Below are 24,430 nucleotides of genomic sequence, written 5' to 3'. Positions count from 1 at the left end.
CTGGTAACCTCCCCTCCTGTGTCCCAATGGCTTTCTAGCAGGTGGTGGGTTCCGGATGGCATTTTACCATCCCATGCTGGGCTTCTTAGTTCTCCCAGCACCTGGGTAACCAATTTCTGTCTGAAACAATCTGTGTTTGAGATTCTTGACTGGAGCCTGACTGAAGCAGGAAATGACCCCAAACAGGCCGGGCAGGCATGTTCTCTCTGGACTTCCAAGTTCTAGGATATGAATTTTGAGAGCTTTTATCAGCTCTGTAGGAACTGCAGGGTATAAAGAAAGGGGCAAACAGTAGATGCAGGAGGACAAGAAGCTAGAGATGGAGAAATCACCCCTCCTGATAGAGATTACCATTGCAAATCCTCTGCTTCCCTCTGATATCACTGAGACTTCAGAAAATCATATGGGAATGTTCCAGCTGGGTCTCAGCTATACGGAGAGGTTTGATTTCACTTCAGAAATGTGTGCACCCCTTTTAAGCACAACCTACTCCCAGGCTTCTAGTGCTGGCTGAACTGATTTCCATTGTAACTTTAGTTACTTAAATGTGTAAAGCCAGAAGAATATTTATGCTTAAACTGTTACATAACTATAAAATCAAATTTGTAAATTAAATATAGAAATCAATAAAATCCAAATGAACACAACTGATTTAACCTGACGATGATGATTATGATGGTATGTGTGTGTGTATTTTTTTAACTGAAACTAATTACTTGGATATGTTTCTTTTTTTAAGATTTTATTTATTCACTCATGAGAGACACACAGAGAGAGGCAGAGACACAGGCAGAGGGAGAAGCATGCTCCCTGCAGGGAGCCCGATGTGGGACTTGATCCCTGGACCCTGGGATCACACCCTGGCTGAGGGCAGACACTCAACCACTGAGCCACCCAGGCATCCCTTGAATATGTTTCTAACTCCCATACGACAGGTTCCTTAGAGTGTGGTATGCCTATATTACCATGTACTGGATAAGGAGTCAATTCTCCTACCATTTTCTTGCTGCTCAAACCTCTGCACAATATTTAATAATACAAGGTGATGCCCTTGGCCTACATTTGATGGAACTACATCATTTTATTACTAAGTAAATCTTTGCTCTTTCTTCATTAGCCCGAAAGAAGTATGGGGCACAGTGCAATCATGGGCCAGTGCTCAGCCATGAGGTGGTCATCAGATAGTGCATACTCCTCTCCTGCTCCTTGTGTCTTGAGGATTATTGTGTTAAAACACAAAATTAAACTTCTTATAGAGGCCCCCTGTGAAACAGGAATATTTCTAGGAAATAGGAACATTTCCCCTAAGGCCAGCGTAGTAGTGGTAGCTATAATAATGAACAATCCATAGGGAAGATGGACCTCAAGGAAAGGAAAGGGAAGCTTAAAGGATTAGCTCCTATCCCTTTCCACATGGAGATTCTCCTTCCCTTGGCAACCTTAAAGGATGTGGGCTTGGTTTTACTAACAGTCTAACTGTTTTCCTTATAGTTTTACGAAGTTTGCATAAGGAAAATAAAATCAAGTGATCCCTGGTCAGACCATATTGATGGATGCCATATATTCAATTTTTAAAAAGATTTTATTGATTTATTTGACAGAGAGAAAGACCAGAGAGCACAAGCAGTAGGAGCAGCAGAGGGAGAGGGAGAAACAGACTCCCCTGTGAGTAGGGAGCCCAATGACATGGGGCTCCATCCCAGGACCCTGGGATCATGACCTGAACTGAAGGCAGACGCCTAGCTGACTGAGCGGCCCAGGCACCCTGATGCCATATATTAATTAATTAATACACTAATTAATGACACGCATCAATGGCATATAGATAATGCAATGAGCATTGGGGAAGGAGTTGCGATATTGGAATGATACTGAAAATACATGTTTGAGTGAAATGATAGTGAATAGATGTTTCGGAGCAAAGTAATCAAATTCTCTCTTACTTTCATTCTCAGGATGCAATACAGCAAGTATAACAAATGTTCTGTACATAGACAGGAACACTTATGTTGCCTATTTTCTGGCATCCTTAATTGTGCGCAGATACACATGCCACAGAACGCAGTGGAGACAGAGGTGTAGCATAGGGAAATAAAACATGTTTTAATAGTCATTGTCCTTGGAGAGCAATTTGGTCAATGTTAGGATGCTCATATCTCACAGTCCAGCAATTCCTCTCCCAGGTGCAGACACTTGGGAAATGTGTATAAGAGGAGACATGTATCAGAATGGACATGGCAATGTTGTTTGTAATGATTGAAAAGAGAGAGAGAGATGTTTACCCACAAGAGGACAGATATATGACTGATGGTATATTAATGCACTGTGGTGCCCGAGCAATTCCTTCAAGAGGGAAAAATGAATGAACTACAACTATGCACATACATGCTGGTGACCTGCCCCCCTACAAACTGTTGAGTGAAAAGAACAAGTTGCAGAACATCCATACACTTAGAGTGCATACATTTAGGCACCAAATTACTGTAATAAAAATATAAATAACAGTATGAGATGATAAATACCAAATTCAGATAGATACTACTTCTGGGAGGGGAGTGAAGGAGATGATTGAGGGAGGTACACAGGGGCTCCAACTCTATCAGCAGTTTCATTTCTTAAGCTGAGTGATACATATATAGGTCTGTACTCTGTGTGTGTTTCTGTGTACCTGAAATAAGTCATGATAAAACACTTTTACAAATCAGTCATCTTCCATAAAATGCAACTCTGTTTGGAAAATACCTTAATGGAAATCTTTGAAGCTTCCATAGACTCCTAGACATTCCTGGAACAGAGCTTGTAAACCTGAGCACAAGCCTTGCCTGATGAGCTCATTGGGTTTCTCCATCAAAAGGCTTATTTATTTACCCTCTTGTGATTCTATCAAGACTCCCTACATGAAAACATTAGTCCGTAAGGTAAAAGAAACTCTACAGCAATCTGGATAAGTGTTTTTCTTAAAGGAAATGTGCCCATGTTAAAGTAGGTGGTTTTATTGTTCATGGTGGTTCATTTGTTTGATAGAGAAAAAGCTCCCAGGAGCAGAGCAAAGGAACACATATATTTTCACTGGTAGAACTTGCTACCTTTGGGAGCCTTGGGGTTCAAGGTCTGAAAGTTATAGCAAATGTCTAAACAGAATCTAAAACCAAGTTGAAAAACACTCCCCTATGGTTCTTAAAAGAGGTGCCATACTTCAGACTAATCTCATAAGGGGGCTTACAGCAATTGTTCCAGCACTGTGGGACATGGGTCTTGCATAGAGTCTTTGAGTCTTCTCCACGGCTCCTTGCTTATCTCTGCATCCAAAGAGAACCTAAAACCTACTGCCATCTGGCTCATCCTTCATTCTTCTTCCTGATGAACTTTATCACCTGTATATCATATCAGAATACCAAAAACCACAAGATGGATTGGGGAAGCATTTGGATTAGTGAAAGGAGTAAATGTGGGATTTGTGGCCAAACAAGAGTTCAGATCCCAGCTCTATACCTTTAATGGCTGTGGTACTTTCTTGGAAAAGCTACCTATATTGAGCCTGAGTTTTCTCAGCTCTAAAATGGGGAGGAAGGGAGCCTGGGTAGCTCAGTTAGTCAAGCATCTGCCTTTGGCTCAGGTCATGATCTCAGGGTCCTGGGATTGAGCCTGACATTAGACTCCCTGCTCAGTGGGGAGTCTGCTTCTCCCTCTGCCCTTCCTCTCTGCTTGTGATCTCTCTCTCTCATTCTCACTCTCAAATAATTTTTTTAAATATATAAAAAATAAAAATAAATAAGTAAAATAAAATGGGGATGAAAACACCTAACTCACGTGCCAATTATAGTGGCTGGAACTCAGCAGATGACATCATCATCCCCTTCATTCTGGAGCCCAGTCAACACCAGTGTCCACATAGCTCCTGCTACAGGAGAGCCCTGCCACTCTGCCTGAGATGAAGGCCACCTGGTCCTATGCAATCAGCATTTACACATCTATAGGTGAATATTTACTTTCTATGGTATGGCACATACAGAACATGAAGCAGATAACAGAGTTAGCAGGAATGAGCTAACTCTGCATTTAGCCAAACTTCTCATCTATTTGAGACAAACCATAGGGCTTAATCCTTAGATGATGGTTTTGTCTTTTCAAAAGCCATCTGTTGAACACTGTGTGAATGACCTGTGTAGCAGGTGAGATGCGTGTACAAGAGGTAATGGACATGGCAGTGGAGACATGGGAAAAAGAGACATAAGCCTGCCCTTCAAATCAAGGAAGGATTTATGGAAGAAGTGACATTTGAGTCAACTCTGGGACTATGGAATTTCCAGGTGAACAAGAGTGGAATCTAGGCATGAGACTCAGCATGTCAAAGGCACGGAGGCCTGGCAAGCCATGGGTATTTAGTGAAGCATCAGTAATACTAGAGCATAACATTCCAGAAGGCAGTGGTAGCAGCAGAGACTGAATCAGTAGGCAGGGACTACTCACAAAGGACCTGAGTGCCACACTGAGGGCAGAATTTTTTTTCCATAGGCAATGGGAGCAGCTAGAGGAAAATTTGGAAAGAAAACTTACATGATTAGATTAAATGGACCAGAAGCCCAGCTAGGAACCTAAGGATCCAGTCAGAAGATGGCCACTTGCACCAGCACTGTGACCCCGTGGATGAAGAGGAAGGAAGACACACAAGATAGAGTGGACATGGAAAATGATGAGATATGAAAAGTAAGGGAAGAGGAGAGGGGTGCAAATTCTGGATGGGCCTGGATAGAGAGGTCTGTTACTCAATGAGATAAGGACACACAGAGAGAGTAGCGGCTTCAGGGGGCATAACAAGGGGTCAAACATGTCTCTGGGATATATCCAGGAGGGAATGAAAACAACAACAACGAAAGTAACACAACGACTTGGGTGTGTATCCATGAAACCTGAGAGTGGTATAGCCCAGGGGCAGATTTTCTGGAGGCCTCACATAACAACAGTCAGCAAGGCAAGAACTTGGACCCAGTTATCTGGGGTGGGTGGAGGGAGATGCTCCCTCAGCTGAGCATACCTTCACACAGAGTGCCTTGGTATCTGCAGCAATGAGCTTAAAAAAACCCCCACTGGAATGCAATTAAAAAATAGAGAAAGATCTGAAACAACACGTGGAATGGAAGAGAAGGAGACAGAAATTCAAGATCAGTGTTAAATTGACTGGGAAGAAAGTGTGGAAAACAATCAAGTGAACTGCTTGGACCTTCTGTGTCCCCTGTGTCCACACGTGCCCTCTGACCTGACCCTACGTCCCTCCCGCACAATGGGAACACTGAGCTAATTCATTCTTTGTGTGTGATCATCAGCTCTCACTACAGAGGTCAAAGCTCTCTGGGCATTCATCCGACCAAATATGCTCCTACCAGAGGTCCCAAGCTGTGCCAAAATCCCAACGACAGAAAAGCACTGGGAGGGGAGACTACATGGTCAAAAGAGGCTATTAGGAGAGCAATTGCAACTTACCAGTATTAGACGAATCCCAGCTTTCTGGGTTCTTTGCTTGTACCAATAAATCAGGTAGAGCTGGCCTGTCTGACACAGTAGCCAACTAACCGTGTGTGTCTACTAAGCACTTGAAATGTAGCCAGTTCGGACTGAGATGTACTATAAGCACAAAATGCACACTGGACTTTGAAGACAGTATGAAACAAAGAGAATGTAAAAATATCTCATTCATAATTTTTATATCGATTACATGAGGAGATGATCATGATGGACATATATGGCTACATAAAATACATTATTAAAATTACTTATACCTGTGTCTTTTAATTTTTTAACGTGGCTACCAGAAAATTTTACATGTGGCTCCATTGTGGTTTGAATTATATTTCTATTGGCCAACATTGAGTTAGAGAGTTTAAATATCCTTCATTCCTCAGCATATACTACGCATATGCTCAGGAACATACTATGCTTCCTTGTCTTATTTATCCCCAAATTGAAAACAAAGCAACTTTGAGTAAATGTTAATATCTTTTCAATCTACCCAGGACAGACATGCCCAAGAGCTCTGCCCCAGAGGTCCCCATGATTTACTCCACCTACAAAGTAAAGACTTGCTTCATAGCTTGTAGGGTAATACCTAAATCCTGCTCTGTTCCTATCACATACGGTGGCATTGGAATCAACCTCAGAAGCATCAGTTTTCCAAGTGAATGACAGCCACACACACACACACACACACACACACACAGATACACACACACAACCATGTGTGCATGTGTGCATGCAGGTACCCTAAATATTCATCTTCCACCAAGAATCTGTACAGAGACTAAATAATAGTAGAAAGTACAGGTACGTGCTTGAGGTGATTCTAGTTCTCAAAGCTAATTGTTGAAGTGAGGACTTTGGTCTTTGTATATTTTCATAGTTTCCTATACTGTTTTCTAAACTGGTTTCCCTGGTGTTAAATAGAGTGTTTTACTTTGAAATCTTGGGAGAAATGACTACATTTAAGTTTCCTCATTTAGGAAATATGTCCAGGTTCACGCTCTTTGTGTAAAATAAAGGAAACCTTCCAAGACTAAATAGGATCCTCCTTCAGGCACTTTTATTCCTTTGAAGACACTCGGTTATTACCATTAACGTAATTCCCTTTGAATATCAATGCAAAGTTAATTTACCCAATTGCTATCATCTTCTTGTATTAAAAGCATCACATTTAGTGAAAAGGAATGTGGCCTTTGGAAAAATCATTTTCTCTTGCTCCTAGAGGGTGCACTCTGACTTGTTTTCAAGGGAAAGCGGTTGGGTTGCTTTGTCTTGTTTGCGGACCCTTCAACACTTCTTCTTTTGTTTGTACAACGTTGACAGAAGGAAATGTTTATTGCCTGACACTCGATATGAGCACTTAATAAATCCTCACTGGATGAATAAGTAAATGACACAGAAGAAAGGCTGGACGACTTTTTTCTTCCCAATAGCTTTGCTGCTCAGAGTTTTCTTCCTCCCCTGCTTGGGATGTAGCAAACAGATCTGACCAGAACATGGACAGAATTACCACAAATGAATCACCTCTCCAATGTTTTATACATCAGAAATCCTCCAAAATCCTCATGTCACCCCCTTACCTCCCTCAGTTACATTAGGCTTTACCCACCACATTCCTATTCCAGTTTAATTATACAGCATGAGGTCAGTGGCTTAGGGACTCTCATCTGCCTTCTTTTTACCAACTGGATATCTCCCCCTGCCAATGCAGCTTGGCCTCCTAGCCCCTGGGACTAGCCATCCAGGGCCCAGCTGCTAAAGCTAGTGGCCCATGTACCTTCTCATTCCACAGGGCATCCAGACGGCTCCCATAGTGACTTCATAAAATCTTTTGGGCCAATAGGATTTATGTTGGCACATGACAGAAAGGGCTTTAAACCAATCATGGCTTTGAAAGGCCAACAGTTACCAAGCTGGCACTTGTGGTCTGTTCCTGGCTCTTTTATCTTCCTTCTGGGGCGTGGAGCAAACCTTGTGCCCTGAATTTGCCCAGACCTAGTCTTCGAGGGCCTCAATTCATGGGAAACAGAAGAACTATTTCATCTGGGGAGGCCCAGAAGGGGCCTCCCTGTGTTGCTGCCTGTCCCCAGTCCTCCTCGCCCTGGTAGACTGAAACTAGGGTAGTGAAGATCGCATGAGATGATAAGTGCTCAACTTTACAAGATCCAAGCACAAAAGAGATTGTTGTTTTACTAAGATGTCAGTTAAGAGATGATAAAACCAAGGACAAATGGAGGAAAGTGATTTTCTTGAGGTCCTAGAGAGGAACCATTTAGCTTACGCTGAGTCTACAGTCCTTCCTTCTAAACAACCTACCTACCATAATTACTTGTCATGAAAGCCCTTATTATAATGAGAGCTGATTCGTGCTACAGAGGCATCTATTTTATTCTGAGCTCTCTGAGTTGTACCTTGCCCCACGAGGACCCCACTTCATAGGGATCTTGCAGGGGGAGGAACTCTTTCTGCATCTCAGCTAACCGCATCATCTTGAAGATAGATTGCCTGCTTTCCCTACTTGTACTCATGACAATGTCAGCCCATTCCAAACATTTGTTATGAAACTTGCATTTCTACATATATCCATTTATATATTTGCTCATACATTCACACTAGTAAGAGCTAACATTTGTTATGATGTGCCAAGACCTTGTAGGCATTAACATATTTACTTCTTATAGCAACCTTGGATACAGGTCCTATTTTTTTTAAAGATTTATTTATTTACTTTAGAAAGAATTCTCATTGAGAGAGAGTAAGAGAGAGAGCAAGTGGGGGGAGGGGCAGAGGGAGAGAATCTCCAGCAGACTCTCTGCTGAGCACAGAGGCCCAAACCCACAACCCTGAGACCATGACCTGAGTCGAAATCGAGAGACAGATCCTTAACTGACTGAGCCACCCTATAGGTCCTATTATTGTATGCATTTACATATGACGAAACTGAGATTCTGGAGAGCAACACCCCAGGAAGCGGCAGAGCTAAATTTTTGAGCCCAGGCAGTCTGTTAGGATAAGCTGTGGTGCCTTGAACATCTCCTTTCCACACTAACCCAATACATTGTTTTGTGCTCCTTCCCTTCCTCTGCACAGTTCACATCTGCCTTGAAAGGGATTGTCTGAAAATGAATAAAGTTGTTTCCTGTTTGCACACAACTGAGTTCAATGGTTCAATAAATGCATTACAGTAGCTCTTTGTAAAGGAATGTGATGCATGCTTCATAAACAAACCTATTTCTGGTTTTATTGGCTTTATGGTAAAAATCACGGCATCATAAAAACATTAGATGGCTCCTGGTTTCACAAGGTGGATCATCCCTACCTGTCTCAGAGGTCTCCAGATTAGAAACCATATCAACCTTTCTCAGGAAAACATTTTGATGTCAAGAAACTGTGTGATAAATTCAATCTAAACCTGTCATGCTTCAGCTCCTACAGGTCTCTTCTTATTTAAGCCCCCATTAAGATAAAGGATAGCCTGTCATTAGCTGGTGAATAATCTTGTGGATATTTAATGTGTTTGAAAGTAATTGTCAAGCCCTTCTTAGCCTTCCCTGCTCAGGCTTACCATTCTTTAGTCCCTAATGATTCCTAGTTCACAAAGCTCCTTAAAAGGGAGACTCCAGTGTTTTATCAGAATCTATGTATCAAGTAGGTGGAACACAATGGATCATTTCAGGCACTACTCTCCATGGAGTCCTGGCCAAGTTTCAAGCAGATTTAGCATAATTCTAAATGACTGTAAGGGTTTCATGTACTCTATGATAATTGGCCTAAGGAGCCAGAGAACCTTTGACTGTACTCTTTCGATTCTTTCTTTTGCTTATCTACATTGTCTGTAATTTTAGATTTTTTTGCGCCTTATAACTGTATCTAATGTGCTCCCAAAATTGCAGTGTGGTGAAGGAGGATAATTCTTGAACTAACTCAAGCCACGTGTGGCACTTACCATGGAAACACAAGAGCTGAACTCACAGGACACAATTCTGATGTTCATTTCAAATGCTCATTCTTCTCTCAGCCTTCAGTTCCCTGTAAATGTCCCTTTCATAAATGGATGATCCTTTCAGAAGACTGCCTTTAGAAAACAACTTTATGCCACAAATCTGAAGTCATTCCTTTGAGAAAGTAATTGAAGTGCAATAAAGAAAGTCATGACAGCTTTGTGGCCGCAGTAAGGGAGGTTCAGACAGATAATAAGCATCTTCTCTGGGGAGCTAGCTAATTGTAAATGGAGAACAGATATTAAAGACAATAGTATCACACTATCCTAACTAAAAAAGCTTACCTAGCACACAAAATAGTTACTGAATTGTCAAGTTAAATTTTGGAAAAGTCAATACTCCAGTCTTTTTAGAGAGGTTAATTTAGGTCCACTCGCCATTTACTGTGCAAGCATTTAATAAATAAACAAACAAACATCTGTAACCCTGATATAAAGATGAATCTCTAGTTCCTCAAAAGATTAAAAATAGAATTCTCAAAAGCCCAGGAATTCCACTTTTGGGCACTTATCTGAAGGAAATGAAATCACTAACAAAGATATCTGAGCCCCCGTATTCACTGCAGCATTACTTACAATAGCTAAGACATGGAAGCAACCCCAGTGTCCATTGACAGATGAATAGATAAAGAAATTGTGTTTATATACAACAGAATATTATTCAGCTATAAAAAAGAAGACTCTAGCATTTGCAACAACATGGATGGACCTTAAGGGCATTATGCTAAGTGGAAGAAGTCAGACAGAGAAAGACAAATGCTGCATGATCTCACTTAGATGTGGAATCTAACAAATGAAAACCAGACAAGAAAACCAAATATAATAGAAGAGATCAGATTTATGGTTGCCAGAGGCAAGAATGGGGGTGAGGGAATTGGAGGAAGGTGGTCAAAAGGTACAAACTTCCAGTTATAAGATCAGTTAAGTCCTGCGGATGGAAGGTACAGCATGGCGAGTATAGCTAACACTGCTGTATGGTATATTCGAAAGTTGCTAAGAGAGTAAATCCTAAAAGTTCTCATCATCACAAGGAAAGAGTTTTTTTTTTTTTTTTGGTAACTGTAAGAAGAGGTGGATGTTAAATAAACTTATGTGGCTTTGTATATTTTGGCCTTATACAGTGCCTAATGTCAATTATATCCAAATAAAACCAAAAGAGAAAAAGATGGATGACTAACCAAGCCAGCTTCCCCTCCCTGCCCCCACTCCCCTCCCTCCTTCTCCTGCCTCCTTTCCTATTCTCTTCTCTTTTTTCTCCCCCTTCCTTTTTCATTCTCTTCTGATGCTGCTGGGGTGGATCCAGAACACACTCCATACAGAGTACAGACTTGTCTTGATTGCACGTGGCCTTAGCCAGGTGCTCACTGCAAATTCTGTGGCAGGCATTGGCAAGCAGGAATCACTAGAAGCTGAAAATGAGGGGGGGCGGGTTCTTGCCAGCCTCGTTCACTAGAGGCAATGCACAGAGGATTAAAGAGAATTAAAGGTTGGTGGATTAAAAATTGAATCAGAAAAGGACACATTTTTAAAAGTACATAAAGATGATTAATTATAAAATTCTTTCCTTTGCCCTCACAGGAGAAACGACTCAATCAGCATCTCTCGTTTTTCCTTTTTCTTTCCCCCTGCCTCTGCAAACATCATTTGTTATGGTTAGAATCCTGAGGCCTGTGTCTTGGCCTGCCAGGAGGCCAGTCAGAAGTATATCCATCAGCCTAGAGACTCTCTAGATTGCATTATATATAAAAGAAAGAATAAGTAGTGTGCCCAAGTGCATCCAGCCAAGAGCCAAGAGCTGTGCTAAGCCCGTGTATCACTGACAACACACTGCCTGTGACATGGGGAGGCCAGCTGCCGCCCTGTCTGCCTCTAGGTACATCAAGTGTGGCCACCACCCAGGAGACAGAGTGTGCTCAGGTGGCCCCCTTTGCAACTGCCTTAATTTTCACACTCGTGAACATTTTGCCCACCCTGTTTTGCCACTTCCAGTTAATCTCATGCATATTTATGTGCCAATTATGCAAATCCCCAGATAAAAATGCATTAAGCACCCATGATTTAGACTGGTTAAGTCTATTACATGGCATAATGAAATTACTGCATGATGTCCAATTTACCTCAACACTTGCTTTAAACTGTCAGTAAGTTATTAAGTAACCATAACACACCAAAATTTAGCTCTAGGAGGCTTTCTTTGTCCAACCCATCATGAGACCATGAAATCAGAAACTTCAAGCCGAATCCTTACTAAAGGAGGAGAATATTCTAGAATAGGCTTAATGAGGCATAATGTGGGATAAAGTTTAAAAATGACAACACATTGTCAGTGATATAAGTCTTCGGGTAAATTCTTAAAAATCACTGGGTAATTTCAACACAGACACAGCAATTTAGGTAATAAAGCTGAGTCTCACCAATGGGATCTCATTTCTTAATCAGGTCCTGTTCCCTGAGTATGATTATACTATAGGTTGCCAAATTAAATGTAATTTGAATCTTCAATATGGAAATATAAGTTTCCAGCAACAGAAATAAAGAGATTAAAGAATCCACAGAAGCAACTCAACACACATTGACACACATATACCCTGAAATCTAAAACCTAAAGGGTTTGAATGAGAGTCTGTTTCTTATGAGATTTTATGTTTGAGCTTTGGTGGAACCCAAACTCCCATAGGTTTGATGTTCAATAAATGGTATGATGGTTAAGGAACAAGCCATGCTGTGAATTAAATGATAAATATAATATATGAGCGGTCTGACCCCCTGACATCTATTTCTCCCCTACCACAGCATGCCATTTTAATCGGCCCACCATGTGATTTATGCAGCGCCTGGGTCCTGATCCATTTGCATAGGGAACTCCCCTCCAAGTCTATGAGAATTGTACTCGTAAGGTTATGAGCTCAGATCCACTGATCCGATGGAAGCCCGAAGAGTGCACGATACCAGGATAGCGTGTCTGAGGCAGCAATTTCAAAAGCTAGCCAAATAAACAGATTACAATGCCATCCCCTAAGGCATTCATACACCACCCTGTTAATAAAAGGTGCCATTTGCCATTTTCTTTGCAGTGGTATAAGATAGATGAACTGGTAACTGCTGTTTCCACAGCCCCTTGGATTGAGATTGCTGCCTGCAAGCATCCCGACTTCAGCTACATACTCTGTGAGAGCAAACAGGTCATAGAGGGGATCTCGCAGGAGACCAGACAGACAGACAGACAGCCAAAGAGCTGGAATTAGAACCTCTGGTAACAAACATCTCTTGGGGCGATCCTTCCGGTGAATGACTATCAGAAGACAGGGAGATCGGGAATTCTCCCAAAGGATAGGATGCTTTCACGCTTTGACCCTAGTTCCAACCGTCTCTTAAAACATTGTGGTCATGCTCATTAACTAGCAAGAAAAAAATGTTCAACAAAAGAGTCTGTTTGTGTTGGAATCACTGAATAGAGCATCAAAGAGATGAGGTAAATCAAAGGCTTACTCTATTGGCTTTAAGTATGCTGTGTAGTTACAGAGGCAATTTCCCCCTGATTCTTTTTTTTTTTTTTTTTTGGAAATTTCTAAATAAAGAAAGTACTATTTCTAGTATTATTTAGAACTTTTGGAGTCATATGTGCATGCAGCAAATACCAAATAGACTCCCCATCATCTGAGCTTTTAATGGAAAGCCCCAGCTCCAAGTCATCCCTTTCTCAAGTGAAAAAGCAAACTCCAGCCAAGGAGAACAAGTTCGTTCCCAGAGCCTCTAGGAGACTGTAAGCAGTTCCCTGGGAGCGACTCTAAATGTTTCAGGACCAAGTTCAAGATGTCAGGCGAGTCTGGCGCTCTGGACTCTTTTCTCCAGGTCTGGGATCTCTCTGAGAACACACTGGTTTCCAGAATGCATTAACCTACTTTCCACAGAGGATTCCCTGACCCTCTTGCTCTGAAGAAGAGGAGGAGGAAAGGGGCTATATTTCAAGCAGGAGCTGGGCATGCTCTGCTTTAAACGCGTTACTCCTCCTGCTAAACAGCGATGCAGCCAGAGAAATCGGCACTTCCTGCAACGAACAGCTCCAAGGGTTGCAACAGCCTCCAAGAAGAATGATTGGAAATCCTGCTAAAATATGGCTGTCTAATCAAGCGAGAGGAGAACTCATTTACTAGGATTCCCATTGTCCACACTGACAGATGGTCCCCCCACACACACACCCCGCCCCGCTTTCCCCTTGCACACTCGCGCTGCCGTTGAGGCTAGCCTATTCTCCGGGAGACCCAGTTGCCTCCGCCAGCCTTAGTTCTGGAACAAGACAAAAGCTCAGCGAGCCTCCCGCCTCCCGTTCACAGAGGCTCGGGGCACCTCCGCTGCGGGCTCTGCGCGTCCAAGCAGAATCCAAAGGAACCGAGGTCCCCTCTCCTTACCTTCGTCCTCATCGGAGACAGGAGCCCTTCCATTTTGGTGGAATCCTCATGCCAGGTCCCCTCCTCTCCAAGTTACCCAGTCTGCGGGCTCCCCTTAAGCATCCCGCAGGAAGAGAGCCGCGCGGGGAGCCTCCGCGTGTCCCCGCGCCCGGGCGGCGCCGCCTCGGTCCCCCGGTCTAACTTGAATCTCCAGCGCCTGGAAAGCGCTGTTCCTGGAGAAGCCCGCTCCCTTCCTCGCCCTCTTCCCTCTCCTGCCTCTCTCTCTCCCGAGCTCTCTCCTCCCTCCTTTTCCTCCCTCTCTTTCCATCATCTGCCTAGAGCTCCCCGTGTACCGTGCTCACTTGACAAATGATCCCTGTCTTAGGTACCGCATTTGAGCCAAGAAAAGTGATCTGAACCAAACCACAGGGGCGGCTCGCCCAGGAAAGGAGGAGAGGCGGGCTGAGCTGTGCTGGGGCATCCCCAGCTCCCGGCTCGGCTCGGCTCGGCTCCCCGGGTTCAGCTGTGCAGTTGCTCTCTCTGGAGCTGACTGCTGAAGGCACTGCTCGAGCGATCCATTCATTGCTCGCCTAAGACACAGGACCCCGAGAGCGGTGGCTCCAGTTGCCACCATTACTCAGCTGTTTTTCTGGTCTGTGTTGGGAAAACTGAAAAAGAAATCTCACCTCTTAGATATTTCTAGATACTCATTTGTTTAGCCCAGTTGTTGACACAGCATCTGCAGAGTGAAGTGGATTTTATTTTATTTCTCTGTCTGACCAGATGTTTAGAAGTACATAAGCAGAGTCTTTTCTTAGGAAAAGTTTCAAAACTGATTTATAGGCTCAGTTCCTGACAGCTGAGCATAAAATAGCGTGTGTTCTGTCTAGGACTCCAGATAAACCAGGATTGACTATTTCATTCAGCATTGCCGGTCACTTGTAAAAAGTCGACAGTAAGGAAATATTGCAAAGACTTGGGTCACATGGCATTATGAAGCTGAGAAGAAAAGAAAATAACTTTTTAAAAAATTTTTATTTATTTATGATAGTCACACACAGAGAGAGAGAGAGAGAGAGGCAGAGACACAGGCAGAGGGAGAAGCAGGCTCCATGCACCGGGAGCCCGACGTAGGATTTGATCCCGGGTCTCCAGGATCGCGCCCTGGGCCAAAGGCAGGCGCTAAACCGCTGCGCCACCCAGGGATCCCAAAACAAAGGATTTTATGGAACTTTCTTGCACTTGAGGAATTCTCTATGTGGAAATAATTCAATATCCCTACTTCAGCTGGTGAGTCCTGTAGCTAAGAATATCTGTTCCATTACAAAGGTGTTCTACATTATATACATGACACACACAATATGCGAATTCATCAATGATATTTAAGGCTGACATCCTGTGTCCCCGGATCCTTGCATGGAACTTGTCCCTCTCTATCTGCTCCATTTACGCCTGACTCCTAAGACCTCTTCAAGGTGGGCAATCTACACCTGTCCTCCAGATGGTGTCACAGGATGGCCCAATTCTTAACCCTTGATTAACTCAAGCTTTCTCTAGTTCATACAACTGCATTCTAAAGAACTTCCGATTCTACACCAACTACATTACCCTGATTCATCTCCTTGGCTAGTTCCTAGTTTTCGGTTCTTAACCTTTTTCTCCTATACCTTAGGTGCGTGTCTGCAATCTCATCCTCGCTTTACCAGCTGCTTACCTCCTTTGACCAGACTCTTAACACGCTGACAAATTCTCAACGGCTCCAACATATTGAGTGCAACACTCTGCCCTTATGTAAAAGGTCTCTGCCATTTCTGGGGGGCCTCTGGACCTCATTACCAGCTTAACCATTACATTTTCTTATTCAGTGTCCTAGTGTTTGGGGGTCCCGCAATTGTTTCTTTTCTTTATCCAGTCATTCACTAAATAGGTATCATGCACCTCCTAAGTGTGCCAGGACATTTCAGTTTCAGGTGACACAGTGGAGAATAGAGAAAGCCTTTGTTCCCATGCCCTTAGACCTGCTACAGAATTTAACCAATTCATCAAGCTCTTCCATCTGTCATCTCATTTTTTATTTCAACCTCTACCCTTGTTATTGTGTTTCTCTACAGGGCTGTAAACCCTACCAAGAGATTTCCCTTCCACTATAGCTTTGCTCTCTTTTGACCCTTCCCCTAAGTGGGTATCCATTATTAACTTTCTCTGAGGTGATTAAAAACTAATTTATTCACGAGAATCCCATTTCTTGACCTCCGTCTTTCTTTTTTTCTTTTTTTTTTTTTTTTTGACCTCTGTCTTTAATTTTATTTTCTCTTCTCTTGCTCAGCCCTCCCTCTATCCTTTCAAAGGATATCTATTTTGGGGGTAGGGAAGGAAATCATCTTGTGTTTTCAAGGTATCATTCCTCTTCTGCCCCACTTACTAGCCCTGGACATTTAGACAGGCTTGCTACCCTGGCAACTGTGGAGATATCATTCATCCCAAGTGCCATGTTCAGCTTTCATCTTGTTGGACTATTCCTGATTTGAGCAAGGTATATCTGTTATTTGCTTTTTACTTTTGGCAACTCTTTCCTGGGCCATTCTGTTCTAGTCTTTGTCCCTTCCTAATCCCAGAGACATTCTCACCAAAATTACCAATCAGGATCACTCCTCTAGAGTTTTCTCCTTGCTCTTTTTTCGTCTTTGGCACAACAGACCACTCCCTGCCTCTTGTCAGGGAATTTTAGTTATAGTGGTAGAACAGAGTGGGATGGTGTCAGTTAAAAAAAATTAGACAGGATTAAGGCCATTTGGTTTCTGATGAATTCCAAACATAGTTCCTAGAACTAGAACCGCCTTCCTGAACTAGAGGAAGAGCCTTTTGCAAAGAATTTTGAATATCCTATATCTTCATACCACATAAGGAAAGTGTAACTTTTCTGGTTGTTTCAATTCCAGTCTACTTAGCCCCCAGAGTCATGTTTTCACTATGTTTTTATAGTGGTCTGTGAGACCTCTGACTAAACCAAACCCCTAGGAATCAACAGGACCCAGAACCATATTAAGATCTTGAAATTACGCTGATGGTGATGATAAAGATGAAGATGACAACAGTTGTTAAACACTTACCTCATACGAGGCATGCACTAAGAGACTTTCAGGGATTAGCTCCCTCCTATGAGGGAGATACCATCCTTATTGCTATTTTGCAGATTTGGCTAATTTGCACACAATGGACCTACATTTAGCTCAGTGTGGCCACTACTAATGAGAACACCCTGTTCTCACCTCTTCCACCAACATATAAAGAGTTAAATGCATATTTAATGACCTGATCTTTATTAGTCAGGGACTTCAAACAAAGCATTTGAAAGTATTATTTTAGACCATTTGGTAAACCTCGTTTACTTATGGTACCTCATTCACCCATGTGCATTGACCATCTATCTCAAGCCAGGTACCATGTAAGACACTTATCAAACATAAGTCTTGTGTTATTTAAACAGTTATTTATAAAATGGGAACATGCCAGTTATTATTATCATTTCCAGGTTCTTTAACTACTGGTCATTCCATCTTTTACAGCTAAAGTAGTTAGATTTATTTAGTGATGGAAGAGGGCAGGAGGGGAGGTGGTAGTGGTGGGTGGGCTTAGGAAATACTCTAACCTACTCAACAGATGTGTTATGTCAGCGAACAATAATTATCAGATCATTAGGCGTTCTAACACTGTTGAGAATGATCTATGTTGCCAAAATATTCAGAAGTGGGAACACTCATTCACATTTCTACATACCAAATTTCTTTATATTGGGGTGCTCTCTGTTTGCAACTTCATGTTCAAGAGAGTCCCTTCAGCTTCACAAAGGGCAGAATTTACAATCTGGGATTAACTCAGCCTTGGAAGAAAAAGTCAATGAATATCAAATATATAGAAACTGGTGAAGTATCAATTAAATTTGCACCACGGGGGAAGGGAGTCTTAGCTGCAATCCAGCTCAGCAAATTTCCACTGTGTGGTGGGGGCTTCTGGCCTACAGAGGGAATGGCCCTTTACCAAGCAACCTCTCTTAGCAAATCCCCTTGTCCTTTGAGCCATTCTTCTTCCCCATTTTGACGTTAAAAAAAAAAAATGAAGAAGAATGAATGGGTGAACTTCATAATAAAACTCTCTAGACCAGGAGCATTTGGAATTGTCATAAAGGCCATTAGATAGGGCATGGTCAGAGGCTCAGATTTCCCATCTCTCTTGCCTGGAAACACTGACCCTTTCTTCCTCACATCTCATCATCCTCAAGGTTAATTTCTTTAGGCCCCATGTAGTCTCTGGGGACCACAGCCAGTTGCACAATTAAGGTTCATTATCTGAGGATTGGGTTGCCTTGCTTCATAAATGGTTTTCGATTCATTAAGGTAAGAGGATTGTGACCCGACAACCACTTAGGTCTTTTCCTCTGTGACTCATCACTCTTTATTTCCTATTGGGAAACATCTTCATTAAGACTTAGGTTTTGGGGTGATAAAGGACAGAAAAGACCTTATTCCTGGTTTGATTCCAGGTATCTTGGGCAACACTAAGGGAGTTACTTATCTAAGGCAATAAATCTCTACCTCTTCTCCATCTCCCCTGCCTTTGTCCCTCATCCTAGGCCATACATATTTGTTTTCCTTTATAATGTAACTATCAAAACATATCACAGAGAACATTTTCACTTACTATGTGCTAAACTAAAGCATTCAATCAAAATTGTGATCCAATTTCCCAATGCTTGAATTTTTTGTATCTGTGTATTGATAAGCATTCTATAAATTATTACAAAACAAATTACATAGTCCCTGGCATTCTTTCAAAGGGCTCTCACATGTGTTATCTTTTTAAAACCTCATAACAATCCTGTTAGGTGTAGCAGGTATTAATTTCCATTTTGTGAGGGTAGGGAGGTGAATAGGAAGAAAGTAACATTTACTGAACACCTAACTTTGTTTCAGCCTTGAGCTAAGTACTTCAAAGTGCCATCTCATTTCATTTTCAAAGGTATATTATTGTTTTAGTGGAGAAGGGCAGAAAGAGAGGGAGAGAGAGAGAAACCCAAGTAGGATCCATGCCCCAGCACAGAGCCCAATGCAAGGCTCGACCCCATGACCCCGAGATCATGACCTGAACCAAAATCAAGAGTCAGACACTTAACCGACTGAGCCACCCAGGTGTCCCTCAAAGATATATTATTATTATTATTACCATTTAAAAGCTGGGAAATCTGAGATTGAGAGAATTAAGTGTTGTGGTAGATTGTCTCAGTCTTTTACCCATGCTGTTATCCAGGCCATTTGCTACTCAGACTTGGTCACACTCTCTCACTTTTGCTGGGTATGGCTATGTGACTTCTCTTGGCTGATGAAATGGATGTTAACAAATATGGTACCAGCAGAAGGTTAAAAATGTCCCCAGTAGGACACAGCCCAGCTAGTCTGCTGATCCCAGGAGGAAGATGAGAGAAGATCCAACCTACAGACTTCTGAGCAAGCTCTGTCAACATCAGCTGAGCCCAATATACACCAGTGAAACTCTGCAAACTTGTAAACACCCAAGGTCTACCACGGCATGGTACCAGGCACTATGTTTATTATGCAGCTACTGTATACAGTAACTAATCCTAAACAGTAACACGGAAACCAAAACTCTACATGCAGGACTTAGAACTTCAAAGATGTCAAGTTTTTCCTAGTTTTCTACAGCTCTGAGAACAAGTCATGTAGAGTGATGGAAATACTTTATGATTATTCAAGTATTTTCCAGAGCTCTGGATCAGAATCTGAACTTCTAGACACACAGACTAGCACTTTCATGTTACTAAACACCAAATGTAAGACCTACAGCATATCATTCCCTGTTTCTTCCTCCCTTATTTTCATTTGAAAATTGTGGAAGAGTAGGGGAAAGAGCAGTGTTAGGTTCTGTGTCTTGGTTGATCAGTCATCTTGCCTTTATGATCTTTCAGAAGATTCTCTGTCCCAATTTCTAAAGAACAGTGATTGCCTAAAGTTATCAGCAATCAGTACAGCAGTTAATTGGATTCTAGCCCTAGGAGACTTCCTTCAGCAGCTCTTGCCTTTCTGAAAAAGAACCATACAGTAGGAAGAATAAAACTGCTTTTTTGTATCATTGTGCACGCTTGAGCTGGAAATGGGTCTCTACCTACCCCTGTGTTTTATGAGAAAGTATAAAGAACAGAGTGACATTACTTTGAGAAGTGTTTGAAAAGAGATATTTACATTTCTTTCTTTTCTTTAAGGATTTTGGTTTAAGTGCTTTTGTTAAGAGCGAAGCAACCAACAGCTGCCCTGGCCTCAGATCATTACACAAATGTTTGCTTAGAAGACCTCTGGGAGCAGAGATAAGGAAAAAGCTGAGAGGAGCATCCAGGTGGAAGCGCTGAGGAAGCTGCTGGCACTTTCCTTCCTTCCAATCCCCATAGAGCAGGAAGCACTTGGATGCTCCTCTAATCCTCTCCACCCACCTCCCCTCAGAGAGGGCATTCAGTTAGCAATTTTAAGGCGTCCTGTTTCTGTTATGGTACTTACTTCAAAGCTCCAAATAAGGCAGTAAGGTGCTGAAGGGTATTATGAAGGGGAAATATTTTTTTAATATCTCCCTTAAAATGTTCAGGAAGGTCACACTTCAGACAAGTCACTTTCAAAAGCTGGTCTGCAATTGGTTATCAAAATCTGCACTTGGATGAGACAAAAATGACAGTGATCAACAGAGACAGGAGTCCAAGTATTTCTGCTTCTGAGACTTCTTGGAACTCTCAAGCTGTGCAAACAGATCAAGAACTTTTCTCTCTAATGGGCCCCTCCTGCCATCTGGCGGGAGGCGGGGGGGGGGTGGCGAGGGGGGTTGGGGATGTGGTGGTGGGGTGGTGGGTGGTGGTGGTGGTGGTGGTGGTGAAAGAGACCCTTCCACACCCCCTCCACCCCCCGAATCTTACATCCCCAAAGCACATCATTAACCAGTGAGCTCATCTCAGTTTGGCACCAGGATGCTGTGGGGTTCTTAGAAGCCACATATATGTGTTAAGAAATGTCTCAGTCCATTCAGGCTGCTATAACAGAAATACCATACACTGGGTGGCTTATAAACAACAGATACTATTTTCCGGATCTTGAAAGCCCAAGATCAAGGTGCCAAGAGATTGAGTGTCTGGTGAAGATCTACTTTCAGGTCCATAGACAGCTCCCTTCTCCTTGTGTTCTTACGGGGTGGAAGGGGTAAGGGAGCTCTTTGGGGCCTCTTTTTTAAAGACACTAATCCCATCATGTGGGCTCTACCCTTATGACCTAAACACCTCTCAGAGGCCCATCTCTTAATACCATCACACAGAGGATCAGGTTTCAAAATACAAATTTTCAAGGGACATAGACATTCAACCTATAGAAAGAACATACTGTATGTCAGGCCCAGGCAGAGGCTCTGCTTTGAGGTTATCAAGGTAATGTAAGCAGGCTGTAGCTCTTGAAGAATTCCAAGGACTGGAGATGAAAATCCCCTAAACAATTTGGGGAGGGAGAACTAACACAGAGTTGGATGACTAAAGTGGAACCAAAGGTGAAAGGAAGTACTTATTCACTTGGCATTGTGGATTAAAGCTTTCTTGAGGGAGGAAGTCACTATGTTGGGGTTTAGGGCAGTTAAGATGTTAGGATGGGCATGGAGAAATGTGGGACTGAAGAGTGGATTTCAGGCAGAGAGAAACACAGGCAAAGGCAATCTAGAGGCAGAAAGTAACATGAGGTTTGAGGACAGAGGTAAGAACACTGAGGCAGGCAGAGTGCTGAGAATGATCTCCAGGTTACGTGACCTCAGATGCGATTTTTCTTAATTTAAAACTTAATTTACACCTTTCCTTATTTGAAAAAGTCTACACACCATGCACAAATAATAGGTATAGTTCACTTTATACTGTCAGTGTTCTTATGAAAAGTTGCATATTAATTTATTAAACTTCTGCAGGAAATTCTTTTCTATTTTGAATTCTCATTCTTTTAGGTTATTTAATAATACAAGTTGGAGTGTGCATACCTGAGCAGTACTTGCTTGTCTCTTTAATTAACAGTAGGGGGATTACTTAATAGTGGAATTATGTTGGGAATGTGACCTTTCAAACAACAAACGTGCCTCAATGTGCATTATTTTCATAGCTCTGGGAGTTTTTCAAATCAATCCTGCATCTAAAATTTCATTGGCCAGTTCTGACCTGAGGCACAAAGGAAAAAATTGCTTGACTCAATTTCTTACTGTGTCAAAATCATGAAGTTATTGATAGATATTGATGGGCCTCTTTTATCCAAAAACCTAGCAACACACTGTTTTGCAAACTGTATCTTAACCTTGATATCTAAGTATGTGCTTTAGAAATAAAACTGTGTTTTTTCACAAATGGACAAAGAGCCACCAGTGCCTTAGGTCACAAAGTCATTGGCATTTGGATCAGTCAAACATGAGGAATATTGCTGCCTCAATTCTAACAAAACACGATTTTTCTGATTCAGAACCTCTGCCTGAACCTAAGAAACCAAATGTTGAATGTGAACAGTATTGACGTAAACGTAATGGCAATTAATCACAAGAACCAAGAGAAATGATGAGGTATGGAACACAGCTGCAGAAAAAAAGATTTTACTTGAAGACTTTGCTATGGTTTCTGAGCATGGTCATGGAATGATCACCCAGCCATAGTCAGGGGAAAGGAAATGGACCAGATCATCAAAACTCTTCTATCTGAACTCATTTTCTCTATCTAGCTTACTGAATGATCTTGATAGTCTTCCTACTTCTCATGGCCAACTCTCTAGTCTATTAAATGTAAAATGGGAAAATCTCACATGTTCCAAAACCTTCCTGCAAAAAAACGGTATTTTCTTTCCAATTTAAGTGAATTTATTTGCTTGACAAAGATTGGAGTTCTCTGTGCAAGGCACCGCGCCCATCTCCCAAGGGGCACTCTAAATATTCACAGAAGCACATGCCCAGACTCAGCAAGACACAACTTCTTTTTTACCTCTCAATGAAATAAACATCTCCTGAAGCTTCTTTCCAAAGAAGCTCGGATATGTGGCACACAGGCTATGTGTCAGACTTGAAAGGAGAGAAGTTTGGGGAACAGAGCCACATTTCTTTTTTTTTTGTTTGTTTGTTTTGAAAGGAAATGCTGGATTTCCTAGCTGTAGCCTCATGCACGGATAGCCAGGATGCAACTCTGTGGGCACAATAGAGCATAAACAAACATGACCACTAAAGTAGTGTTGGGTGTCTCCCTTTCATGTCTGAATATGTTTGGATAGTTACATAACCAGAGAGCTTGGAATGAAAGAAAACAATGCCCAGGAGAGAGGAATGCTTTGAATCTGGGTCGCTGGACCTGAATTTCACTTACTTTTTCTATGTTAAACTAACCTGGGACCATTGCACACTGACCTTCCTTTGCCAGAGTCTGTGTCTGGACAGGTTTTTCCTAGGCATATAGCTCAGAAAGAACATTCCATCCACCTTTTCCTAGTATGTGTATGTTATGGTGTAACCCAGAGCCACTGTGTGGTCTAATCTGCATGTCTGCTTTAAGAAGCCTAGAAGATGTCATTTATGTGAGGCTCTTGCTTCCTGGGAGACGCTCAAAGAGTTTTAGAGATGGATTCTTCTCCTTTAGTCCTAGACATCCGCATGAGAGATATTTGTGACTTAACAACATCTGTAGGGTGTTCTTGGGGAAAGAGGTACCACCCTAAGTGAAAGGAGAGGTACTGAAGATCAGTATATTGCAACAGAGGCAGATTCCAAAATCCTGGCAAGTCCTGCCACTGTGTGCAGTCTTCCCAATCCTCTTGAGGACTTAGGATAAGTCCACCAAAGCAGAACTAGATCACTAAAACCTCATAGGCTTATTGTGGCAAGAAAAAAAAAGGCTCAATGTAGAGAGAAGGAATATCACCCATGGGTAAGAAACTGAGGATAGCAGTTAGCATTATAGGTGAGGCTGATAGTAGTAGCCATGGCATTGATGTGCTAGCACATATTCGTAATGCTCTTGCCAGAAGAGGTGACAGGGTGGCCTTGGTGGTGCAGGGTAGGAACCCGAATCGGACCTGAATACGAGTGGCAGCAGCAGGAGTTAGCAGGCATGCGGAGTATCTCTGGTAGTCACATTACAGCAAGGCATAGGAGAGTGGCATCTACAGCAGTTCTAGAGGGAGATGATGGTGGCAAAGGTAGAGAAGGGTGGTACTAGTCAAAACAACAGGGAAGTGTCATCCAGACTAGTCTTGGAAGGCGTGGGCTGAGCTGAGCTAGACTCAGCAGAAGCAGGAGTCGCCAGGTTCTGCCACAGGGTGAGACAGACTGGTAACACCAGTGAGGCACAGAGAGCCTTAGCAATGGCTACAAAGCAGCAGCAGGTGAAAGTAAAGCCAGAGTGGAGTTACCTGGGTCATTGGTGATAACAGGAGTGGAGCCAGAGGACTGGCCACACAGAATCACTCACGGTCACTGGAGT

The 24,430-nt window shown here is 42.4% G+C and overlaps 1 protein-coding gene across 5 annotated transcripts in view; it reads right to left on the bottom strand.

Moving 5' to 3' along the window:
• Nucleotides 1–24,430, bottom strand: part of FRMD4A (FERM domain containing 4A) — a 736,083-nt gene that overhangs the window by 445,877 nt on the left and 265,776 nt on the right. The window contains exon 1 of one of the 5 annotated variants that reach the window (XM_038530070.1): nucleotides 13,924–13,971. The exons of the other annotated variants lie outside the window; for them this stretch is intronic. Coding sequence (XP_038385998.1) covers nucleotides 13,924–13,956 — 33 coding nt within the window. The 5' untranslated portion in view covers nucleotides 13,957–13,971. Of the gene's footprint in view, nucleotides 1–13,923; nucleotides 13,972–24,430 lie in introns of those variants that run through there. 5 annotated transcript variants of the gene reach the window in all.

The sequence above is a fragment of the Canis lupus genome, chromosome 2 (genome assembly GCF_011100685.1).
Source record: "Canis lupus familiaris isolate Mischka breed German Shepherd chromosome 2, alternate assembly UU_Cfam_GSD_1.0, whole genome shotgun sequence".
In the NCBI taxonomy this organism is placed as follows: Eukaryota; Metazoa; Chordata; class Mammalia; order Carnivora; family Canidae; genus Canis; species Canis lupus.
The sequence above is the reverse complement of the archived record's forward strand: the minus strand, read 5'-3'. Positions and strand labels throughout refer to the sequence as shown.